Source organism: Phlebotomus papatasi, chromosome 2 (assembly GCF_024763615.1).
Source record: "Phlebotomus papatasi isolate M1 chromosome 2, Ppap_2.1, whole genome shotgun sequence".
Taxonomy (NCBI): Eukaryota; Metazoa; Arthropoda; class Insecta; order Diptera; family Psychodidae; genus Phlebotomus; species Phlebotomus papatasi.
The window spans coordinates 6,040,888-6,067,622 of record NC_077223.1 but is presented as its reverse complement, the minus strand read 5'-3'; the positions used below and the strand labels follow the sequence as shown (position 1 = coordinate 6,067,622).

General features: G+C 33.2%; 1 protein-coding gene across 1 annotated transcript in view; it reads right to left on the bottom strand.

Moving 5' to 3' along the window:
* The window catches only part of LOC129802254 (pleckstrin homology domain-containing family G member 5), a 94,024-nt gene that overhangs the window by 42,700 nt on the left and 24,589 nt on the right, over positions 1–26,735 (bottom strand). Inside the window, exon 3 of the mRNA XM_055847937.1 lies at positions 1,685–1,783. Within this exon, the coding sequence (XP_055703912.1) occupies positions 1,685–1,783 (99 nt within the window). The remainder of the gene's footprint in view (positions 1–1,684; positions 1,784–26,735) is intronic.

The window sequence follows — 26,735 nt, the reverse complement described above, 5'->3', positions numbered from 1 at the left end:
AGCAAGAGGAAAACATCTGAATAGAATTCATTGTGATTGTGCTTGATCATCAGATTCCCAGCAATTGTGCCAATATTTCTCACGGGGACCGTTGCAATCCGATTGAGATGATCTATCACGTGGCGACAATAGTTGAATCCTGACGTCCGATCGGAAGCTTCCAGAAGAATGGCCATCCATTCCGTGATGGTGATATTTCCACCCAAGATTATCGAATTCCCAATTGAGTGATCCCTCAATTCGGTCACCGATGACACGTCTATGAAGACCGCAATGTCATATGGCATTCTGTAAATCCCATGAGCTGTATTCCCTCCCACGAGTCTATAATTTTGACTTCCAACATTGCTAAGGAGTTGCAGAACCTCAGACAAAGTGTTTACCTTGTGCCATTCGGCATTATCAGCCGCTTTGATGTGGATGGCATTGCGGCATCCTCCAGAACAAAGCTTCTCACTTTTGGGGCACTTCTTCAGGGAGAGATCCTCAATGTCTTGACAAAGTGCCTTAAGGTCCAGTGAAGCATTTGTTGCGAAGGACTTGAAGGCATCCAGGATAGGACGATATCCCGTGCATCGACAGATGTTCCCTCCAAAGGAGTCCTCAACTTCCTCTGCAGTCACATTACCATATTTTCCAAAATACAGACTGAACATATTCATGACGAATCCAGGGGAGCAATAGCCACACTGGCTACCATCGAATTCCGCTAAACGTTGCTGAATTGCGTGGTATCCCGTCTTCCTGTCTCCCAGACCTTCGATGGTAGTGATGCTGAGGCCATGGCATGAGAAAACCAGGAAGAGGCACGAATTAACAGCCAAAGTGAATTGCTCCTGAGTCACTGGCTGAACTCCTTGAATGGCCACAATGCAGCATCCACATCCACCCTCCTGGCACATGAACTTTGTTCCCGTGAGACAGAGACGAGTTCTGAGGTAAGTATTGAGGGAAGTGTCGGGAGCAATTTGTCCCGGCGAAATTCTACACTCTTCTCCATTCACTTTGAATATCACTTCCATATCTGAGGCACTTTCTCTGCAGACACTGAACAATTACCTTGTATCACTAAACACTTAAACTAAGACGAGGCTATGTGTCTTCTTGACACACGTCTTGACTGCGTGAAGAAATTAACTTGAATGCTTAATTATGGATAGGGCAGATCTTTCATATAAAAAAGTATCGATGATCAACTTGTTCTTTTCTTCATCACTAAAACATGTTTGTTCGTATATAAGGTGAACGTTCTTTATACCTCCCTGGATGTGAGAAAATTACGAAAAAATATTATATAAGTGTTGCGACAAAGTTAGAACTCACTGAATTAAATTAAAAAAGATTCTATTGGCTTCTTGTATAGCGACTACAAGTGACTTCAAGTGACTTTAAGTGACTTCAAGCTATTCTAGTGTTGCACTCATTTTTATGCATATTTTATGTTTATTCAACAGTAATTGCAACACTGGAAATTTACAAAAGGAGTCAGCATAGCACAATACAGTATTATCATCAAAATATTATCATCAAAATATCTCAACAAATATAAGCCAGAGGAAGGAGTTAATAAATAGGAACACGGATGTTTGCTACAATATTCCCCTCTCTGGTTCTTAAAATTTGTATCACACATTTGAAATTTTATGTGCAACGGATTGAGGAGAAATGAAACCATTTTACTTACTTGAATAACATTTGGTGATGTATTACTAGCAATCTGCCCATCTAAATTCGCTGGTTGTGATTCAATAGAATCTAAATGTGTCAAACTGCGGGATTTTGTCTGAAAAAAAAACAGCAATAATTTAATAATTTAATTTACATCACAAAAAAACATAAAAGAATATATCAAAGTATTTTAACAAAAAGATAGTTTAATTAAAAAATAAATAAATTTATATTTATTTTAAATTAAAACAAATGAGATGAATTTTAAAGTGAATCATCAAACATAATAATTTCCTATAAAATTGTGAGGAATGATACTCAATTTATCGGTGTAGTACTTCCGTTTTAGGGTTTTTATGAGAAGCGCAAGTGTTGTTAATATTGCTCAATTTTAATTACTGAAAAATTCTTTTGGCTTCTAGTGATACGTAAATTTCATCACACGGTATATAAATTTACTCTACAACAGGGATATATCTTCAAACAGAGACAAAGTGAACTGACTTTGCCGCATGCTTAGTCAAATTTTAACGTTTCTATCTGTAAAGGCGTCTACACATTGGAAGCAATTTTCGTCAAAAATTGCGTTTTTGACAGAAATTTGACGTTTCCACCTACAACACTGCAGGTAATTTCCTTCAAAAAAGCAATTTTTGACGAAAATTGCTTTCAATGTATAGAGGCCTTATGAAGGAATCACACCTAAAACCTGTAAGTTAGTCCTTTCCTATAAATGAAATTTATATTATCGAAAATTAGCTTTTGTGTGTAATATTTTGGGTCTGCAATTGAACGATATAATGTCCTTTACCCATTGGAAGCAATTTTTGTCAAAAATTGCATTTGGACTTAATGGCCTCTACACATTGGGAGCAATTTTGTCAAAAATTGCTTTTTTGAAGGAAAATCCCTGCAGTGTTGTAGGGGGAAACGTCAAATTTCTGTCAAAAACGCAATTTTTGACGAAAATTGCTTCCAATGTGTAGACGCCTTAAGTCATAGAAAAGGGAATTTGGGTCATAATTGGTCATAAATTATTGGTCATAAAAATTTGGGAAGAATCTAGAATTTTCTAAGGTAACCCCTCTTCCCCCGACGTTCAGCAGTTCCAATAGTCATAAAAAAGGTTTTCTCATTTCATAAAATGATTAATAGATATTTTTGATTTATTTCTTTTTTTTGTTTAATTTTATTTATTTACATTTACAATGCGTGCTATTGAGATTAAATCTCTTGAGAGCATAGAAAGGGTTTAAGCAATTGAAGAACCAGTTAGCGTCCACCGCCGTCTTAGCGTCAGTTGCCAACCCCCAGAGCCAATTGGTGGAAATGCTCTTTCGCAGAATGTATAGGGTGGAGTCTACACTTATGGACAACTCAAAAATATTAAGTTATTTCATTAAACAAATTTCAAAAAATCAAAAAATTGTTAATTACATCATAAATTAATAATATTATAAATTTTCGAAATCTGTTTTACGTAAGAACTTAAGATTTTTACACGCTGTCTATGTATAACAACCGTAACAGTAAGCTCCACCCTAAGCCGTCTGATTCAACCAAGTTCAGAAAGGACGAGTTAAACAAAGAATTAAAAGAAAAACTAATACGCGACACAAGAGAAAAAAAAGAATTAAAAAATATTAATAGAGGGTAAAATTGTTCAATTATTGTTTTATTAGAGATAATTTATCTAAAAATTTTATTTGAAAAATAAAATAAAATAAATGAAGTAAAATAGCAGAGTTAACACTGGTTCCCTTCAAGAACTTGCTTGAAAAATTAAATTTTTCTTTAAAAACAATTAAATAATTTAAAGAAATCTTTGCCAATATGTACAGGCCTTAATAAAGTAGGGGAAGATGGGGGAGTTTAACGAAGGGGCAGTTTCAATTTTTACGTATTATTCTTATTTCTTGTTTGCTAGTGGTTTAATGGTTATAATAAGGTGTTTAGCACTGGATGAATTCCCATGACCATGTCACATATAAAATTAATATTAAGATTAATACTTTCTGAACTGCGAGAATGGCAAAAAAAGGATAGCAATTGTTTTATCTTGCCTCTCTCTCTCATATCCCCTCTGTGTACAAAGTTGGCAGCAATACAATCGCTCGAAAACTGACCGAATCACAGTTGGTACGCATGGAAAATTGCTCGAATTGCCTGTAATACGATTCAGAAAACAATTAATACGAACCGTAATATCTTACTCATCGTATTACTCCACTAGTGTGTACTCTTTCTAACATACGTTCCATTTGAAATTTTGCATACTATATACTTCTCTTTCTGGCTTTTCTTAATATTAATATTAATCTTAAATGTGACACCACGGTCAGATCGTTCTGACAATCTTGTTTTAAATTTTGAAAGTACGAGAGAGGCAGTTTCAAGCAGGCTCATAAGGAAGTTTCCTGTGGCCAGTAACTAACTATTTTAATAAAAAACAACTTTAATTAAATGTTCATTGAAAAGGTTATGCTAGCCGTTTAAGTTGATTAATTTCGTAATTTCAAAAATATATTTTTAAACTGTGTATTTCTGGCGCCGAAATACCTTTTATAATCAGGGAAATAGCATGAAGACGAGATTCGCTAAAACATCTCTTTCTCAAAAGATTTGCGTAAGTCTATCTCATTCTTGCACACTCTCCTTCTTCTTTTAAACATCAGCACAAAGTCAATTTATCTCAATCGAATTTGGAGTGTTAAGGAAGGAGATAGACATATGCAAAACGTGTGAGAATGAAAGGGATGTGAATTTTGATTTTATGAAATTTCCTGATCTAAATATTCAATATTGAAATAAACTTCAATATTGAAGCGAATATTGCAAACAATATTTCAATAATTGCCTACACACTGAACAAATTGTTTTCAATATTAAAACTTCAATATTACAACATATTAAAATAAAATTCTAATCAGGGATTCAGTTCCTTCAGAACACCAGAAAACTCTTGGAATTAGCATATTTATGAACAAGAAAACATCTCAGAACATCATCGAAGACAGGACCAGGGATTCTGCTGTATTATCTTGCTCAATTCTTCCCAGAAACTAGTCTTTGGCAGGACTTCTCCCCTCCTTTCTTCAGAAAATCCCAGATCTTCTGGGATTTTGTTGTGTTTTTTGTGAAGTACACTCAGAATACTCATGTTGGTCAGAATATTTCTCCTACTTCCTCCAGAAATCACAGATTTTCTGGGATTTTCTTGTATCCTCTGTCAAGTACGACCGGAATACTCAAGTTAGTCAGAAGATTTCTCCAGCTTTCTACAGGGAAGTCATAAATCTTCTCAGATTTTCCTGCATTTTTTGTCAAGTACACCTAGACCCAAGTTAATCAGAGTATTTCTCTTGCTTCCTCCAGAGAATCACATTTCCTATGGGATTTTCCAGTATCTTATGACAAGTATGCCCGAAATATTTAAATTGGTCAGAAAGATATCTCCTGGCTCCTTTAGGAAATCACATATTTTCTGGAACTTTCTTCTGTATTTTCTCAAGTACAGGAAGCAGAAAAAAATTTCCAACCAACTCAAGTATTCTATGCGTATTTTATGACAGACACCACAAAATCCCACAAGATCTGGTATTTCTTAGAAGAAGCAGGTGAGAAGTACTAACCACACTGGGTTCTTGGGAAGATTTAACTAAATGTACGACGAAATCTCAAGAATCTGGGATTTTCTGGAGGAAGCAGAAGAGATACGTCCTGACTTGAAATAAAATATCGAGAAAATGCTCTATATTGAAACAAATATTGCAATAATTGCCTACACACTGGACAATTTTCTTCAATATTGAAATCTTATCACTATAATGGCCTCTACAAACTAGACAAATTTATGTCCATATTAAAGCAACTTCTCTACGCCTGTGAAGGAAAAGCTCTAAAATATTGACATATTTGTTTCTAGTTTAGAGTTACTTGCTCTCTATTAGACGCAGAATTCGAGCAACCAAATGGACTGCAATTTCAATAAAAGGAAATACCTTCAATATTGTCACCTCTTCAAATAAACCTTTGAAGAAATGATTTTTACTCTACATAATATATCGTTCTTGTGAGAAAAAAAATGAACAAGCATTAATCTCTGTGACTGAGCCTTTGATAGTGAATGGAAAATTCTCATGGAATTTTTTTAGAGCGTGACAGGAAGAAATTGATTACGTGGATAAGCTGTGCATTCATATAGCAAGAAGATAGTCAGTCCCACGAAGTGACAAAAAAAAAAGGAGTGAAAAAGGTTCTTGAGAGAAATTGTATATTTGGAAAAATTACAATATTAGTATCGTGACTTGTCCTAGAGCTGAACATTTCAACTAATATGAGTATCCCGGTAAATTTTCAGACTTTCAAACACAGATTGATTGCCTCTCAACAATTTCTATTCATGAAAGAATTTGTAGCACACGCAATGGAAATCGCACAAAATACGATGGACATTTTGTGCGACAACACCATCGAGGGCCTAATTGGAATAATAATGTAGTTTAGCGGCGAAATAGTGACGGGAAACATGAAACATGATATTCATCATGATGCTTAATTTTTCATTTACATTGAATGCCATATGAGTTTCTACTACTACGTATTTTTAATAAAGCTTCGCAGAACTTTACTTTGATGTTTATATTTTTTCTATTTCATTTTTTTTTAGTACGAGGAGTTTTCATAAAAAAAACCTTGTAATTTATACAATGAGACAATTTATTAATATTGCTGTAAAAATATGTTTTCAAATATCATTTACAAACATTTTAAAATTCAATTTCAAAGGGAATATTAATCCTTATGCAAAATATAAATTTGTTGGTATGTTACAGTTTGTTTTGTGAGGTTTTATAGGAACTCTAGAAAATACACTTTTAGTAAAACTCTTCCATATAGTTTTTTCCTATATTTCAATGCTAAGAGTGAACATTGAGAGTTCGTAAATTGATGAGAACTAACTAAAACTAAGGTTGGGGTAGAGTAGATTTTCAATAAATTGTTTTATTAGTTCTAATTTCTGTATTTATTGTCACGAAATTAGAATATACTGTGTTCAATTAGTGGAAAAGTTTATTTATAATACTCTCACTTCGAGTTCGAGAAACATACATATCTTTCTATGTAAACTTTTTCTAAGAGTTGTCTTGAAATGTTTTCCCTAAATAATAATAATAATAATAATAATTTTTTGCCAGTCTCCATTTTTACGTCTGCCGCCGACTTCAAAATCGACTTCACCGGGTAAGACGGCAGAAAACAGTTTATTTCAATTTTCAAATTTCAAATTTGAAATTTCAAAATTTCAAGAAATTCAAAAAATTTTAAAAATTCAATATATATTTTTTAAAGATTTATTATTTAACAGATTATCTGAATATATTTGGCATTTAGATATATTTTGTTAAATTTTTAAGCATTATAATACACCCTGTGAAATTCAAATATGCTCACTTTTATGAAATATGAACTTCAAATGACATGAGCATAATTTTTATCGGAATATACGTATAGTAAATTTTCGGGAAGAAGATTTTATACGGGTTTAATTTATTTTCATTATTTTTTTTATTTTTATTTATTTATTTTATTTTTATTTACATTTACAAAATTTGAGCTAGGAATTAATTATTATGCCCAACGCACAATAACTTTTGTTTAGTAAACATGTTTTTGACATTTCAATGAGAGTGAGTGAGATCTAGATCTAGTCATCTCGCTCATTCTCATGGGAAATTTTGAAAACATGTTTACAAACAAAAGTTATTGTGCGCTGGTCATTAAGGATTAATAACTTTTTACATTCTGAAAAACTAATAAAATTGGTTGCTATTTACAATTTTGAGACTTTCCGGAACTAAGCTAAACTTGTAGTCTGAAGACCGCTTTATCGTTAAATGTTTTTCCCAATCAATATTCATTGGTTATTTTAAATCTTAAGGTTAAAGTTAAATTAATTGTCAAGCGATACACAGTACGCAATTGTCGTATCCGTCGTATCAGACATTGCTTTTGAAAATTTTTCTCTGCACTTCGGTTCTAAGTTGCGAGAGATATCATTAAGGTGAAGTAGAAAGTTCTGAGGCCTGAAATTAGGGTATCACCGAACATGGGATAGTACCAAACACTAATTTTCTACTTGTACTATTGGAACATTTTATTCAGTGGACAAGCATCCCTATAGTATCTATAAGTTCCTGTTGGTATTGTCCACTGAAGTCTAATATCTGATTAAAATATCGCAGTTTCGAAGCTAGCCAGTGTTCCAGTGATGCCCCAGTTTCCCCTACATCGCATCTTATAACATTGAATCTTATTTTAAGGTAATCGCTAACAAAATGTTCTTTGATAGTTTTATGCTTGGTGAAGGCAGTTGTATGACCTTTAAAAAAAGACGGTAAAGCAAGTGCGAATTCGATATGTTCTTTAGTATTATTGCGACCCAATACAGTATCTGATACGATAGTAAATCAGTGGTTGAAACGATTCCGTTCTGAAAAGCGTGGACGTCAAAAATAAATCACGCTATGGTAGGCCAATTGTCGAAAATGTCGATCGATAAATTGTGAATCGATAAAATTTTAGAAATCATAGAGTTGGACCGGCACGAGAGCACTTATTCTCTTGCCCAAGAACTGAAAATTAGTCGGAAAACAGTTCGGAACCATTTGAACAAGGTTGGCCTAGGAAGAAGCTAGATGGGCTAGATGTACGGGTGCCTGTGGGAACTGGAGTGACGTCAGCTGGGATATGTCGATCAATTGGTGTGTGTCCAGGACGGGGAAGTTACAGCAGAAGAAGAAGGTTGACAGCAGCAAACAAATAAAGACGCATGTACTTTGATGCGAGAAATTACTGATAGATTTGTTAAAACTAAAAGTGAGTGTTTCAGTCAGGATAGAAACTGTAAAATAGGTTATCATTATCACAGTGCCACACGAATTGTCGCAAAAGAACCTTTTGGACCGAATTGATATCTACGACTCTTTGCTGAAACGAAACGAAATCAATTCACCTGTTTTTGAAACGGATGGTAATTGGCGATCGATAATGGGTCACATAAGAAAACAACAGTCGGAAAAAATCGTGGTCCATGCTTAACGAGCCGGCCCAAATAATCTCCAAGACAGGATTAACGGCTAAAAGGTCTTTGAGCTGCTGCCCAATGGTCAAAGGCTGAATTCGGTCCTCTTTTGTCTGTAACTGACCAGAATGAAGCAGACGATCACTCAAAAGCGCTCAGAATTGACGAATAGAGGTTGAGTGTTGTTGTTGTGTTCCATCAGGACAACGCTAGGCCGCACACTTTTAACGACGCGGCAGAAGCTTCGAGATCTTGGATGGGAAGTCCTATCGGACCCACCGTATAGTCTAGACCTTGCACCAAACGATTATCACCTTTGAGGCATTTGCAATTTTTTTTGACGGTACAAATCTGTCCTCAAGAGAGGTTTGTAAAAATGAGCTAGCCAGGGATGATGACTTCTTCAATTGTGGGATTGTTACATTGTCATCGAAATAAACGAAAGTGATCGACCAAATGGTGCATACTTTGTTTAGATAATCTTTATGTTAATGTCATCTTAAAAATAAAGCTTAATAGGGTTCAGAACTTTTCACTTCACATAATTACATCAATCCTGTTATCTATTTATTTTTTTCTTCATTTATTAATTATAAAATTTTCCCAAATATTTTTGAAGAAATATTTTAATTTACTGTGTAATATGATTAAATAAAATATTATTGCTAATTTATAGTTTTGGTAAATGTCCAAAAGTGTATGAAGAGGTATGTTTGGTATATTCTGCAAAATAACATTTTATGATTGAATAAAGCTAAATCTAAATTATATAGAAATTATAAAACTACTAATCAAACAATAAGAGAAACAAATTATTGAAGAGACTTTTCTAACGCCTCTTTTGCAATTAAAAACAGAAACAGGTGAATGCGGAAGTTCGTGCCGAATCTTCGTCGATTCTCTTAAATTTATCTCGAGGTTTAAACTTTTATTTTTGAATGGCAAAAATTTAAATTAGGGTGAAAGGAACACCTATTGACACTTTAAGAGCTCGTGTTAGAACCTATTGACACCTTTCTCTGTACAATTTGGGGTATGAAATTCGAACATTTCTCTATATAGGAATAGGTATGGTACAGTAAAAAGATCATACTATACTTAAATTTTATTAGACATGCTAAATAAATTTCAACATTTTACTAAAAGTGTCAAAAGGGGTTACCTGTCGAAGAGGTGTTCCTTCGACCCTACACTTAAGTTATCAAAAGGGTACTTTTTCATGTGTCATTCGAACTCAAAGAATAATTAGCATTACATTCTTGATAAAAGACAATAGGGGGAAGTGAGGCACCTTTGAAGTGGGGCAGCTTTAAAACTGGACTTTTTCTACCTGTTTTTAAATGGCATTGAGCATTATATCATCAATTACAGTAGGTATCATAAGTTTGTTGCCTCATGTATGTTCGGCAAATCAGGTGCAAAAACTGATAGAAAAAAATAATTTTTATTTTTTTTCTTTTTGCAAATTAGTTGCCTTTAATCCGTAGATCTTATTTATGTATTTCGGAAAAATTATTTAATTTATTTCATATAAAAAATAATTGTTTTCCAAAAGTTGGTCATTTTTGAAAAATCAAAAGTTTGTTGCCTCATTTAAAGAACTAATTTAAAATGATCAAAACATGCAACCAACTTAATGTAAACCGGTTACATTTTGAGTTTATGTCATTTGAAAGGCCAATGGTGGGTTTGTACATTGGTTAAGTTATCTAGGGTAGATGTGTATAATTTATTTATTTTAAATTAGTTCTTTTTCTTTAAATGAGGCAACAAACTTTTAATTTTTCAAAAATGACCAACTTTAGGAAAACAATAATTTTTTATATGGTATAAAATTAATTATTATTTTTAAAATATATAAATAAGATCTACGGATTACCGGCAATTAATTTGCAAAAAGAAAAATTCGAAAAAGTAATTTTTTCTATAGTTTTTTGCACCTGGTTTAACGATCATACGTAAGGCAACAAACTTTTGACACCTACTGTATATCATCACAAGGTTCAGGTTCATTTAAAAATAGAAAAAAAAAATAAAAATTTCATAGCTGCCCCAGTTCCCCCTATTTATAAAAGAAAATAATTTGTCAAAGTTTATCTTAGAATTCGGCACGAGCTTATGCAATGACCTTATATATCACGATTACCTGTAACTTACTGCTGGGCGGTGAAACAACTAAACATATTTTCATGGTAGCTTTGAGCAACTCATCACCCTTGATGGTTTCGGTGGGATTTGTCTTTGTCTCAAATGGTTTTTCTGTGGCACATTCACTTGATGCTGGAGATGCTCCTCTAACTTCTTGTTGTGGAAGATTAATTGGGATGGCGTGTGGATTATCCGATAAGTGGGATACATTGTGACAGAGCTTTGGATGAGGAGTTGCTGGGGGTCTGCGTGTTAGTGTGGCCAAAACACCAGCCACAGGAGATTCTCTCTGAGAACTAGATTGACTATGCTGGGGCGAATGTTCAGCTGAGGAACGTGCTGAGCTATCTGGTGATTTGGACTTGCCATTGCGGCTGCTGCGCCGGAAGGAGAAACTTGGGAAGCGCATGAAGCTAAAGGTTGACTCATCAGACTTTGTTTGTTGCAGCAGGGGACTTCCCTTGGTCTCCTTCTTGGCATTCTTGCCGCGAATTTTGACCTCACCCTCAGTCTTATTTGCCAAACAGTTATCACTGCGGCTGATCAATGGTTGAGAAGAAATGCTTGAATTACTATCTTGAAGGCTGCTACTTGATGTTGTTGCAAGGGGATGAAACGATACTTCTGGAGCTCGAGTCAATTTTGGATGTCTTTTCATATTACCCTGTTCACCCATTCTAAACAAAAATTTTAAATAATCTCCAATAATTCTCCTTAAAGTTGTCCTTGTAGCCTTTGACGGAATTGCGTCGCCAACAGACAGTTCTTGAGAGGTAAAGCAATTGTAATCCGAACTATGCTTTCAATACCCCTTGGTACACTATATTTTAATTTGTTTTTGGGTTTAATTTTAACTCTATTCATATCAGAATTACTTATTATATTCCGATATGGCTGTGACTGATGAAGACAATCCTCAGCAGCTAAATACAACGACAATTTTTCAAAATACAGCAAGAAGAACCATTTGATGCTGAAGTGACCTTTTATCACAAATAGGGTAAAGTGATATAAGTTGGACATAGGGTTACAAGTTGGACAATTTGCGGCTACAAGTTGGACATGGCTTTTTTCTTGATAAATACAGTACAAAATTTGTTTTTAAGCACAAGGAATCAAATTATAAAACTAAAGCATTAAAAATATACAAATAAAAATGAAGTATTAAATTTGTCAAGAAAAAAAGCCCTGTCCAACTTGTACCACTTTACTCTATTCCCAAACTTTGCCCTAAAGACAGCAAGCCTTTAGAATGAAACCTTTTTTGAAGCCTTTAGAATTAAGCTGAATATATTTAGATTATTTTCTTAAGCAAGAAAAACAATCGACCATGTTAAAATTATTGTCGTTTGTTACATTACAAACTTTTTTGCTTATCTGACAAATCATTACGAACAAATGACAAAATTTTACAAACAATTTTGTGTGTTTACGAAAACTTACGTGAAAAAGTATAAACATTTATCAACTTTTTAGTGGGTTATACGATTTACGATAATTTCGTAAGTTCCCATTAGAAATTAACAAACATTTACAATTTAACGAAATATCTTCTTTCTGTTTATGCTAAATCTAAGTTTAAGAATTCTAAAATGAATTATTGAGGAATAAAAATCTATCAATTTATCATTTATGTTTCACTTTCCGTAGAATTCACTCCATGAAAATGATTTATCTCGTGAATATTGCAAAGGATCGAATGAGCACCTCTTCGACAGGGAACCCCTATTGACACTTTTGTCAAAATGTTGAAATTTATTTAATATATCCAATAAAATGTAAGTAAATATGGCATTTTTCATTAATCTACGTTTTTCCATAAGGATAAGTGTTCAAATTTCGTATTCCAAATGGTACACAGAGTAGGGTGTCAATAAGTCCTGACACGAGTTTTTAAAGTGTCAATAGGTGTTCCTTTCACCCTACAAAATTTTTAAACTACTCACTGAAATTACTTTTATCATTGCATGACTTCTGACTCTTGTCCTTTTTATATTTGCTCGTTAAATTAAATGCAGAAAATGTCTTTGCTATGAAATTTTTAGTCCTTTTCTAAAGACTATCGAGGGAAATCTTGGCACGAAGTAAATATCTCTTCACCGCATTTTATTTGTTCACTCAATTATTTAGGTGTAATTGCGGTTTTTCTTCTGCTCACAATTTCAACAATTTTCTGGTACTTAAATTGTGTTATTAGAAATAAATAAATCACTGGAGGTCATATATTCTCATCCAAAATACTTATAACAACCATTTAATTACGAAAAGTCAATGAGTTCGAAAAGCATTATATTTTGATATTTTCGACTAAATCTTATCTGGACATTTATCTTTATCATTTATCATTTATCTCTCTTCCTAAGGACAATATCATCGATGTTTGTTTTTCGAAACATCTCGAAATTTTGAAACAGACATGATTCCGAATTACCCCATCTTACCCTAGCTAGAGTAAATAGACTTTTGTGCTCAGAATATAACACAAATATGCTGTAGAATTCATAGGAGCTCAATATAGCGTAAAATAATAATCAAGGTAGAACTCCACAGCGAAAATCATATTAAAATGCTGAGATTGTACTGTCTATGTAATAATATGAGGAAATCGATTTATGCAAAGGAGAAGGAAGAAATTATGAAACTGGTTGCAGGCACCGTTCAATCGGCGTACTTCTATCCATATCACACTTAATTGCATTTAATGCTTGATTGTTTGAAATATTGAGAAAATTATCTTGAACACGCGGCTCTTACCATCCTCTTTCCGCCAAGGATAGATACATTTAGGCAAGTGTTTGATAAAGTAATATGTAAATTAATTAATTCAGAATCCTTCTTATTTCTACTACTAACGCTTTTAATCGTATTATTTGTCGTCAAAATTGATATAGAACGAGCGATTATCATACACTACCGATGGTAGCTCTCAATTCGTATTATTGAATCATTGAATTGAAATAAACGCAACAATTTATCTTGAAAAGGTCTTGGAAGGTGGGCAAATAAATAATTCAGCTGCAAAATATGAACATTCCAACATAACCTTATTTATTATTTCAATCTTGCTGAAGCCCAAATAAATATATAAAACAAATGTCACTAGAACTTTTCCTAATAGAATTTTTCCTGATAAACTTGTGATATCAAAAGATCAAAAGTTTGTAATATGTTTGGCTTTGTCATTTAAAGTTTATATTGTTTTGCCTTAAACTTTGGATGCTTTTCTAATTTTAATTTTAAATTTCATAGAAGAAAATTCATATGCCATCGCAATATTGTTGTCTTGAAAACTAAAAAAATCACAATAATTAAAATAGTTCTGCTACTCATTTGTGTTATTGTTCAAACTCCAGAGCGCAATGCTTTTTAATTAGGAGTAGAATTTCTCTTATTTATATAAAAATCAACATATTCCTACTACACAGCTTAATGCAGAAGTTTTCAAGATTTTAAACTCAAATAATTAAGTTCACACAGGCATAAAATATCTTTAGTATATCTCCAAAATCTTCCTATGTGAGGATGCCTTTCTTTGTGTGCTCAAATAATCCAAAGATTATATATATTATATGTATATAAAAGGCACAATGGGCTACATAAGCATATCACGATTGTATTGTTATTCTGGAAACAAGGGGTGATTAAGTAGCAATTTCAAGGAAGCGTGAATGGCATACCATATAGCCCCTTACGCCATAGACACGCATACGAATTAAGCCGAGGGAGGAGTAGTCAGAAACGGACATAAATGCAATCTATAGGGGAATTCTGTAACTCTATGACAATGTCATATGACAAATTAAGGGTTATAAGCGCTGCTTATAACCCTTATAACGGTCATTTGGTACTCACCGGTCTGCAATGTTATCCTGCATTCGAATTAAATCACGAAAATTTATCATATGACATTGTCATGTTGTTATAGAATTCCTCTACTGATCATTATTTTGATTACAATTATATTAAGCCGTCTCTCGTCGTAAGTTTGTCTAGGGCATTCGCCTTAACCTTTTAAGGATTAAACGCTTTTCACTGACCGAAATTCCATAATAATATGAAAGCGATAAACAAAACTAGTAAAACCGTTTAACATCTGACCTTAAAAAATCGAACCGATATAGCCGATTGGAACCTTATATAATCCTTATCATTTAAGAAGTTTTTCTGAAAATACTAATGAATGATAATTTTCATTTTTAAGAGAAATATTATAAATAGTTATTGTACACTAATGACAAGAGATTGCTGACTTAAAAAATCGCAAAAATAAATCAAAAAAGAGATGACAAAGCATCCCAACTTTACGAAATGCTCGAACTCAAGAGAAAGTCCTTTCCGTTAGCATATTTGTTGTATTTACATAGGTTTACTGCCGATTTAATCTTGTTTATGGACAATGCGAAAGCATTTAAAATAATGGAGTAGTCATCGAAGATCGGAATTCAATATCTGTTACAGTTTGCCCTCTAGCTCGGGAACAAACTTAAGGTCAAGTAAAAAATAAATTCCGAAAATAATTATTCAAAAATCGGTACTTAACCGATTCGTTACCGATGGCGACCGATGTACCCGGATTCGAAATTTCAATACCTTTCAAAAAAATCCAAGTTGAACCAAATCGGTTGAAAAATGGGCCCTCCAAAGTGGTTGACCTTTGATCTTCTATAATTCAAAATGACGAGTTTTCCGGTCATAGGTACGTTTGGACGAAATGTTCGTCTGTAACTACCTTTAAAACATATTCGAAAATCTTTGAAAAAGCTTGGGCCAATTTTGAGAGAAACCAAAAAAACAACATCTGGAGATATTGTTTTTTTTTATTAGGGGTTATCGAAGACCGGAAGTTGACGATTATATAACTGCTCTCTCTTTGAGTTCAAGCAGTAAAAGGAAGTGATAAAGTTTTCGTACTATAGTCCAGCACTCTACGAATTCTCTTTCAACTCTTTTTTGGGTATCTTCTAAACCGATTTAGGGTAAAGTAGTACAAGTTGGACAATGGTACAATTAGGACAGGGCTTTTTGTCTTGATAAATTTAGTACTTCATTTTTATTTGTATATTTTTAATGGTTTAGTTTTATAATTTGATTCCTTGTGCTTAAGAAAAAAATGTACTGTATTTATCAAGAAAAAATCCCTGTCCAACTTGTACCGGCGAATTGTCCAACTTGTAACACTATGTCCGACTTGTATCACTTTACCCTACTATGAATTTAGTAATAAATCAATTTACTAATTTAAATTTAACATTATAAGTTGTTTGCAGTTAAAATGGAATACTTTAATTTTTGTTTTTGTGAAACTCTTGCATGAAAATTTCACTGCTTTTAAAGTTGAAAATAGAATATTGATAAAGTTTGAAATTTTGCAGAACAAACTTAATTTTTTACTACTTAACTGCTCATTTGCTCAGTGTCCAAACATGATCTAGAATCATATAATTATTAAAATCGGTAATTTACCGATTTATTACCGATAAAACTAATACAGTGGCGTCGAAAATTTTAAGACCTTTCAATTAAATATAATTGCAACTGAATTGATTAAGAAATTCTATAGGAGTGCTTAAATTTAATAAGAGTATGGGAAAAACATACCGTAGGCGTAGGAGAAGTAAGCCTTCTCGCAAGCGAGATTTCTAGACATCCATTCTTAATTTTTGTTATACATCTATACTACTCATATACATGTTATCTTGACTGCTAGAAAAAATCCTGGTAACCTAAGGAGAGTCGAACTCGGGTCACTTGCATCATAAAACGAGTGCTCTACCACTTGACTCATAAAATAACCAGTCCATATATTCACTGGTAAAAATAAAGGGACCAAATTGATCCTTTAGCAAAGGATGGATCAAATTAACATGTTCCATTATGATAAATGTGCATTGAACGTTTGAAATTTGATCCTTTTATTTTTACAAGTGTTAAGTGACGAAGTTAGGGACACCCAAAGTTGTTAAGATAATAATATTAACTTTGATAATGAAAGTTTTAAAATGAATAATTGTTCGAACTGAAGTTTGTACGGAGAAAAGACTATAAGTTACTTCAAAAACATAACCGTAATGACTGTAATGAAGATAAATCATTGAAGGTATTTTCTTGAATGTTTCTTTTTCTTAGAGAAACTTTAGTATTCCAGAATTTCATCAAGATATTTGGGTATGAGGATTCAAAATGTATATATAGCTTAAAATCGATAGATTATGTATATAGTTTTCTGTTTGAGTTCAAGCAATAAAAAACTACATAAAGATTTAGAACATTGAAGCGCTCTAAGCAAAATAAAAAGGTGAATATCCGATTTAGGGAGTTGCAGAAAGCATATAAAAAAAAACAATGAAAACCATTATGAAGCTTTCCACAACAATATAGCTCTAATTCATTTGCCATTTGCAGGTCAATATGCCAAAAGAGCGAAGGAGACCATTTTAACCTGGGGTAATACGACCTGACCATAAAACTTCCTCCCATGTCGTTTTCTCGAAATGTGACGTGAAAGCTTAGTGGTGTTGCTGAAATTATATTGTACTCCCCCCTAGAGTCCTTTTATAATAGTGTCAATATATTTTAGTGTAAACTTTACCAATTAGGATATAGGGAAATTTACGTTGCAAAAGCACAGAATACTGGAGAGATTTTAAGTGAGGGATTACTTTCCTAAAGATTAGTCAATTAATTCAGATTGGGCAGAAACAATAAAATAAATTAGAGTAGATATTTTATAGTTCATATTATTTTACTATGATAATTGATTTATTAAATATTCCTTTTGTTTAAAAGTAAAAGTTTGATAAAATAATTAATCCAAGAGTGTCTGATTGATGCCCATGCCCAAGTAGCAAATTAAGTCAACATAGGGGGAAGCGAGGTACCTTTGAAAGTGGGGTACCTTTTAAATTGAGATTTTTCGCTTATTTTTAAATAAGATTGAACCTTATCGTGAGATAATTTAGCTGCATAAACAGATCGCAAAGTTAAATTACATTATTATATGGCTCAATTCCACTTAAACATAACGACGGCTCCATTCCATACCATTCTAAGTCGACTTAGAATTATATTATGAGTCAAGAAACACGGTATAGACCTTTTTCAAAAACTTCTCTATTTCCTCCTGCTACGACGTTTCGGAGATTGGTTGTCTCCTTCCTCAGGTATGGGTAGGTATGGGGAAGCTCTTATCAGGTTTCTGGGGAATTACTTGAACAATTACATACACAAGTAATTCTAAGTAATTCCCCAGAAACCTGATAAGAGCTTCCCCATACCTACCCATACCTGAGGAAGGAGACAACCAATCTCCGAAACGTCGTAGCAGGAGGAAATAGAGAAGTTTTTGAAAAAGGTCTATACCGTGTTTCTTGACTCAAAATTATCCACAAAAGACCGAGAATACAATTTAATAGAATTATATTACTCCGAGAGATATGTTGTTCCTGGGACCGAGATCTACAAGTGGTGAAAATTTGGTGGTCATCCGGCGTTCGGGTAACGAGATATTCAATTTTTTCGAAAAAAATTTACACGGGCAGCATAGGAAATCGCCAACTTCAAATGGCTCTCCTGAAATGTTGTCATTCTGGGATAGAATAGTATGGAATGGAACCGTCGATAAGAGAGAAATCCTAATTTCAAAGGTGCCCCACTTCCCCCTAACGTTATATATTTTTTACTGCTCGAACATTTCCACCATCCACACCTAGAGCCCAAACGGTTAGAGATAGGGTCGCGGGATCTTCGGGGGACTCTCCCATAAGTCGATCCTGTGACTATTAACATGCTCTTATCCCCCCTCCCCTCCCCTACCCATCCCCAACCATAGGTTGTCTTTCATTCCTAACCATTCCTAATAATGTTTTTTCAAGCCAAAATTTAAATGGCTCTAGATAGCGTATTTCACAACCCAATGGTATCATTAACCGAACTCAAAGAAAGAGAAGAGTGCGAACGGTAAGAGATATCAACTTCCCGTCTTCACTGACTTATTGAAATTCCGAAAAAGCAAATTCTGAATGAGCCTAAATGGGCCGAAATCCAAAACGGATAAAATCCCGTTGATCCAAAATCTCGAATTGTCAAAATTTTCAATACGACGAAGTTATATTTAAGATAATACGTAGGATAATTTACCGAAACACAGAAAATTTTCCTTTGCTTCAATCGGGATTTTTACTCAATTGGGATTTTGGCGTTTCGGGGATGTGGCTTCTAGGAATTGTGGCTTTCGGAATTTTGACATTTGGGGATTTTTGCTTTCGGGATTTTAGCTCATCCGATATTTCGGCTTTTCGGGATTTTGTTTTTTTGGGATTTGGGCTCATTCGGGATTTTGACCCGGTTATTTAAACATAAAAAAATATTCATTAACTACTGTCAGTTATTGTAACAGGCGCCAAAATTTCACATAAAATCCTAAAATTCGTGAAAATTATTTGAAAAAATTAGGGAAAACGTTCTCCTAAAAGCAAAAAACCAAACCCACATTGACATTTTGATAGTGATGAGTGATATGTACCACTTGAACGTCACGATCCCTAAGAGTAATTACGAGAACATTGTTTAGTCGACCACTGAAGAAGGTCCACATCGGGATCGAAAGCTCTGGGCAAGACGAAAAAAGTGTTTTCATCTTAGGGTGACCTTTTTTTCACTGGCGAACACCGGGAAGTCCCTCTCAAAGTACATTGCACCAGTCTTGCATCATTGATTATGTTATCTCTTTAGTCAGTTGTGATGTAATTAAGCTCGCAGTAACACCCATTCCGTAGGGAACACTTATAGGGAATTCGAAACTGACTTTTTTCATTAATCTACCATTTTCTATAAGGATAGGTGTTCAAATTTCGTATCCTAAATGGTACAGAGCTAAATGTTACATGCTAATAGGAGTTCCTTGGACCCTAGTTTAGGGCAAAATAATGTGTATAGAAGCAAAAAAGCGTGAAGAGGTAAGGGTCCATAGCTTTTGTTACTTTTTACCTCAAGTGGTCATTTTTAATAAAAGGATTTCTGGAGAAAAGAATCCTTGAAAAAATTTAAAATAAATATTGGTTTCACATTCAAAAAATCCAAATCATTTAGGAAATATTTATCAGTGCATAAATTTTGGAAAATAAGTAGGTCAAAATTGATATCTGCTGTAAGGAAAACATTTCAAAAATAGGGTTAAAAATTTCAATATTTTTTTTATTTTTTAAATTCTTTGTTCGAATTCTAAGAAACTTACGACTTCGAAGAAGATCTATAGAGGCTATCTGTGGAAAAAAAATTTAAGCCGCTGTCTCTTTTATCTTGGAAGATATTGAATTTTCGAATTTTGAATTTGTGACTTTTTGCCCCAGTCTGTCCTAATTACATTAAGCCGTCGCTCGACTTAAGTCGTAAGTGTGTATAAGGCATTACTCCTAGTCATTTCAATAATGTTCAAATAAAGTTTTTAGGACCTTATAGGATTACATTGTTATATCTCTTCAAAGTTTAAACAATTAAGTCCAATTTGTGATTGAGTAGCCTCTCAACTTAAGCACAATAGAACCATTTTATATGTAAAAATTTTATTTTATAAGGATGATTTTTACAAAGTAAATAATGGATTTTTTTTAAATATCTTTTCAGACAAGCATAGTATTTTCAAAAGGTGCCATTGTTAAAATATGAGGCTAAATATTTATGACAAGCATAATAGCATTGTAAATTGCTTTATGTGTCTTCTAATCGAGATATTCATCTATTCTAAATTTAGATTTTTCCCTTGGCAATTTCTTTTTTGTGACATCATGAATAATTTAAAAGACGTAAATATACGTATTTGGATCGTTAGAAATCACGAAAAATAAAGTTGTATTTTCGAGGAAGATTTTATTGGTTAGCCAATGTTGGGGAAGCACGTGAGAAATGTACAATTTACCTGACCTAAACCACGCACTAGGTTCATTAAATATTAAATTGATTTTCTAACACCAAAGACTAGAGAATAAGTCAGCAAACTTTCATGAACTCGGGGTTGTTTTGAAAATGAATTGGTAGAGACCAATATTTGTCCACTAAAAGATTTCTTATGTGCTATCTTACATTCTGTCTTTTGGTCGCAATATTCAATGTTTTCTTTTATTATATTATATACTTCAATACCCATGGAATTTCCATTTTTTTTTCCTGTACATTTTTGGGGTTGAATTAAAGCTCGAAAAGCACACAAATACAACTTTAAGCGAATTCGAGGAGAGAATATATCGATTAGTTTTTCTTTCCTCTCACAGTCTGATTACATAAGTGAATAGCCTCATTTTCGTTCAACCGCATTTGCCAGATTTTACAATCAAATGCACTTAAGCAATGGACAACTTGAGGATTAGAAATCACATCTAAATTACCCTTCGATGCACCAATCAATTATGTGATTAAAAGGTCACGTCAGCAAAGGTGTTAATATAGGTTAGTACTTACTCAAATAGTCAGTGAAATTTTGCATAATAACAAGAGAACTTTTGTGATTGTTCTTCAGGAAGTCTACTTAAGTTGTTGAAGAAACAGTGAATCTCCTTCAGAAAAAGTACACTCATTTATTAAAGGCAAGAGGTTTAAGAGATATTATTTATATTACAGAAGTACTGTCTAAAGAGGTACCTCTCGAAGTATTTATCGCGCCATCAAATATACTTTCAAAATATTGTATTTTGTAAGTTAATGAGTTATATATCATCGCAATACGCTTCATAATATCTTTCCATGTACATCATACAGCCCAAAAGAACAAGGAGGAATATAAGAAGGATTACTGACAGAGAAACTTGGAAAATCAGTAAAACACTACTTATAAGAATCATAATAACTGTCTTTCAATCTGTCACTATAATGTGCCACTTTTCCCTGAATTCACTTTTGGCGGAAAACAAATAAATTATTCACTTCATTTTTATTTTCTCTTAGTATCTTTTTTATACCATGATATTTTGAATACTTCATTGGAAAATCAGTTTGATTTTTTTTAAATAAGCTTTTTCAATGTTTGTGATATTTCTCTTCAAAGTTTTTCGTGAAATTCTTCTCGCAAATCAAATTTCAGGTGTATATTTCATCAAATTAAGGTTGGCAAAAGGACTAGAACCACTACCATCAGCACGAAGCCTTATATAGCAATTGCGAGGTTTCTTCTGCGCCTGTCCACAGAATCTCTTCTCTCTAAAAGCACATCTTCCTCCTACACCTTATAATCTTACTATTTTATTAATATCTAGCAAAAGGAAAATATTGAGGAAGATCAGTACAAGCTAGTGATACATGAACATATTTTAGGTGAATTTCTTAATGCTAAACCAAAGTGAAATACCTCCAATGATGTAAGGATGAAATCCAGGGATATTTGCTGGAATTTTTGGCAAAGTTTATGATCCGGTTTTCGCAATAATTCCATATATCTGACTTGTTTTCTGTTTTATTTATATTTTTTTAATAAATTTTTAATTTCTTTTGATTTTTTTTGTTGAAAAGGGGTAAAGCGTCACTCGTGACTTAGATGCTATCCTTCAAAAGTACTTTCACATCATTAACCGTTTACCGGTCCACAACCGATTTAAACTGATTCATAAATCACCCAAAAATATCTCACAAAATAGTTATAAGAGTAATAAAATTGATTTTCGGATAAAAATTAGTTATCGGCTATGAACCGATTTAGAACCGACTCGATACTGTAGCACGAATGCTACAGACCCAACACAAGAACATGCTGGAGCACCCATAATCGCTCGCTTCTTGGAATTAAGCCCCAATTGCCCATTCCAAGACAGCCACCAATCTGGCGTCCACTTCGCTTCGCTGGTGACGACCGACTGAGAAGCCGATAAGATTATGCCTTTTGGAATATGTATCTCGTTGAGCACTCACAACCCCATCTAGTGGAACTATAGCGATATCGTAATTTGAGGTTAGGTACCGTTATAGCACCCCTCGGAGTTACCACTCCAGCTGAACAGTGATTGGTACTGTTGGCTTAGAAGAGTTTTCGTCAGGACGGATTTTCTCCCTCCAACTCCTCTCGGCACAAGAGTCCTACAACTACAATGCCATTCGCTTGATAAATGCACTGTCTAGATCCTTTTTAACTTTTGATCTTGAAAAACCACTTTTAAGAATGATTCACGGTTTAAAATTAAAAAACAAAATATCTAAGAGCATGAAGATACCCCCCTCCCGGTCGAATTGAGATGACTCACAGGGGTTTGCAATATAAGTGCAAAATATTCATAAAATTGTTCAAATTGAATTTTAATTGAATATACAGGAAAGTTTCATATTTTTTTCTACATTACGTACAGCCTATAAATCATCAGTGATCTAATTACATAGCACATTCTGGTTTAACAACAAAGGAAAGATAAATTTTCACCCCAATCAGTAATTTTGGAACTTTTTATTTTCTTCTCAAATGAAAAAATAAATATAATGATGAAATTATAATAATGAAAAAATAAATAAACTAAGTTCAAATATATATTAAAAACGTAAAACTGTCATTTCTAAAACTTCACTCCTTATAGCTGGGCGGGAACTGTATTTTATGCATTTTATGAGTTTCTTATCAGTTCAATAAAATTGTTAATAATTTCATCAATTTTCTTTCCCTAAAGGAAATCCTTATTTCAGTTCTCATTTTTGCACCCAATATTTGCACATCCTTCCTCTTTATATAAAAGAATAATAAATTTATCAAGAAATGCAAAGATATTCTCCTGAGAGCACCTCATTGAACATTATCTAATTTATTATTTTAGTTTGTGCATAAAATGCCTTTTTCTTACTCAATATATTGCAATATCAGTAAACCACCTACAATGGGAGTTGCAATTTTCTAAAGGACAGAGTTAAGGTGGGGAGGTGAGCCTACTTTGATCTATGGGGCAATATTGTTATGCGATTTTTCGCATATTTCTAATGGAAACTGGGTTTTAACATGATGTAATTTGTATACACAAATTAATTGTGGATCTAAATAAAATAATTGTAAGCACCAGCTTCATTTAGAAGTAGGCGAAAATATCGTATAACAATCTAGCCCCACCGCTCAAAGTAGGCCCACCTCCCCATATATGAGTCTTATTGAAACATAGGCAGGGGAATGTGGTGCAGTTTCATGCATGCATTGCAAATAGAATTATGAAATCGTTTTATAGTAACGCAATTTTATGCAAAAGTTGGTCAATTTCTGAGAAATTAAAAATTGTATATATTTGAAATTTGCAATACCAAAATTATAAAACTTTAAAAATACATATAAATATATATAATCGTGCAAGGATTTTATTACGAAATTTTTATACTATTTGTTTATAAGATCAGAAAACTTGGAAAGTACGAATGGTTTTGTAGTGCCAAACCACTTACTGTCCAACCAAACCACTTACTTACTTGACGTTTCAGTCCGCCATTTTGATTAACTATAAAAATCTAAAACTCATCCGATAAGGCTGAAATTTTACTATATTATAGCTGATGTAGGTCGAGCAATTACCTAAATCAAAGGTGTACTAGAAGCGTTTGAAACCGAAAAAAAGTCAAATGAAACTTGTAAGTCAATGTTCAAAACGCTACCTGAAAAAACTTATTTCGACGTTTATTCGGTTTCAAACGGTTCTTGCACACCCCTGACCTAAATACAGAGGCTCAAAGTTTAAAATTTTTTGAAATATTCACATTTTGCCAGTCTTTATTTTCTAAGCTGGAATATTTGACACCTAAACGAAATGCCTCAGTAAGCATTAAAAATGGTTGAGGTTTTTACTTTATACATCTATTTACCATTACATAAATTTTATAACATAAATCATGCGTAGGAAGAAAATAATGAAAAAGGGTATTTTTATAAAAAAGAAATTACCAAAATCAAAATACATTATTCTAGCCAGATAAAATTAGAATAGAATTGGACAAATTACTACCCGTTTTTGACAAAATACCTATATTTGCATTTTATTGAATATTACTGAAACTATATCCTTTTGAGGATCATTGTACGTTTCTTGGTACATGACATATCCATTAAAACTTTGACATAATAGACCAGATAAACCGGATAGATGAAGACTATCAATAAGTGCTAGAATTAATGAAAGTCTTAAAAACAGCAGAGTACAAAATCATCCGGAAGACGGTACCGATTTCGTATTGTATTAGATACTGTATTGGGCCGTATTAATACTAAAGAACACTTTGAATTTTGAATTGTTTTACCTTCATTTTTTGGAAAGCTGCTTCATTTTTTGGAATGCTTGAACTCCTGGAACACCACTCTTTTCCTCATGAATGGAACCAATAAAAAGCTTTGCTAATATAAGGTAAGTGTGCCAAATTTCGGCATAATTGCATGCAAGCGTCAAAGTTTCAAGTTTGAAATGTAATACTTTAAATTCAAATTGATTTTTTTAATTTTTCCTTCTTAAAGAGTGTTGCTTGGAACCTTGTAAAGAGTTTATCGTCTCTATTTACTCTAAAATCATTCTTAGTACCTTGCCCTTCGGGAATTCTTCCAATATCTTTTTCACGTCATCTCGTTTGTCGAAGCTACATTTTTTATTATTCTTTTGCATTGTATAATCTCTAGAGTACGTAAAACCTGAAAGTTCGTGGAAAGGAACAAAAAAGATGGCCGGAATTTGGCACACTTACCCTAGGTACTCGTAAATGATGCGAAAAAACTTTTGAAGTATAGCGTCTGAGTCATGAATTCAAATTTCGCAAAGTCTGGGACACATTGCCACCCCTTTTACTGCGTATTCCCGAGGAATCATGGAAGAGAATCTTTGTACTTTGAACAGGAATATATTGTCCTATTTCTGAAATCCAGCTGGGTTGAGTTGTATGTATACTTTCATGGAAAAGAATATTAAAAGCAGTGTTCAGTACATGGTACAGGTGAAAAATCTAAATGGACTTTTCCAACTAAAAAGCTTTCACATCAAACGCCTCAAAAATGGTAAAGGCTGGACTAAAAAATTTCGTCATATATAGCGATGTGATATGTAATGAATAGAGATAGTATGCATATCATAAATCAAGCATTTCACATTATGCCAGTCCTTAATATTTGATGAGAAAATCGATAAACATATTAGTCGTATATTTTGCGCTAAGCTTCTTCTGAATACCAACTAAAGGGTACTTCACTTTCATGGAAGGAAATTTCTGAAAAAACACTATGTTGCAGTTATTTCAATAAAAATCAAAAACAGTTTTTAACCGTGTTTAATTTTCACGAACTCAGAAGTGGCGGAATCATTTCCATATTTCAATATAATATTTAAAGTGCTCTAGAATATGACTCATATTAGAAGTCATTTTCATTGGTACTCTTGAATATGAAGTTTATCGAGAATTTTTTTTCTTGCCAATATTGATTTGTCAACAAACCACAATAAATTAATAAATGTCGTGCAATGAAATACTAGCAATTCCTTTTTAAGTATTGTATCGCATAAAGGACCCTTCAATAAGAGCAATTCTGCCAATACAATTAGGAAACTTAGGACAAAATGTTACAATGAGGATATTTTTGTCGCCTACTCCTAAAAATCTTAAAGATTTTTAATCTGCATAGGGGAGAGCCGGTGTGTTTGAGACCCTTTTTTATGTTTTGACTTAAGACAATATTTCCAAAATATAGCGTTTAGTATACTTACTACTAAGACTTTTCCAACACGTCTCAAACATGCAAGCTCTCCACTATTCTTTTAAAGAGTTTACAACTCTATATAGTAAGGCCATGTAACTCCGACGATTGCAAAACTCGGATGCCGCGACCGATTTAACTCCGATACATCCACTTAAAATATAA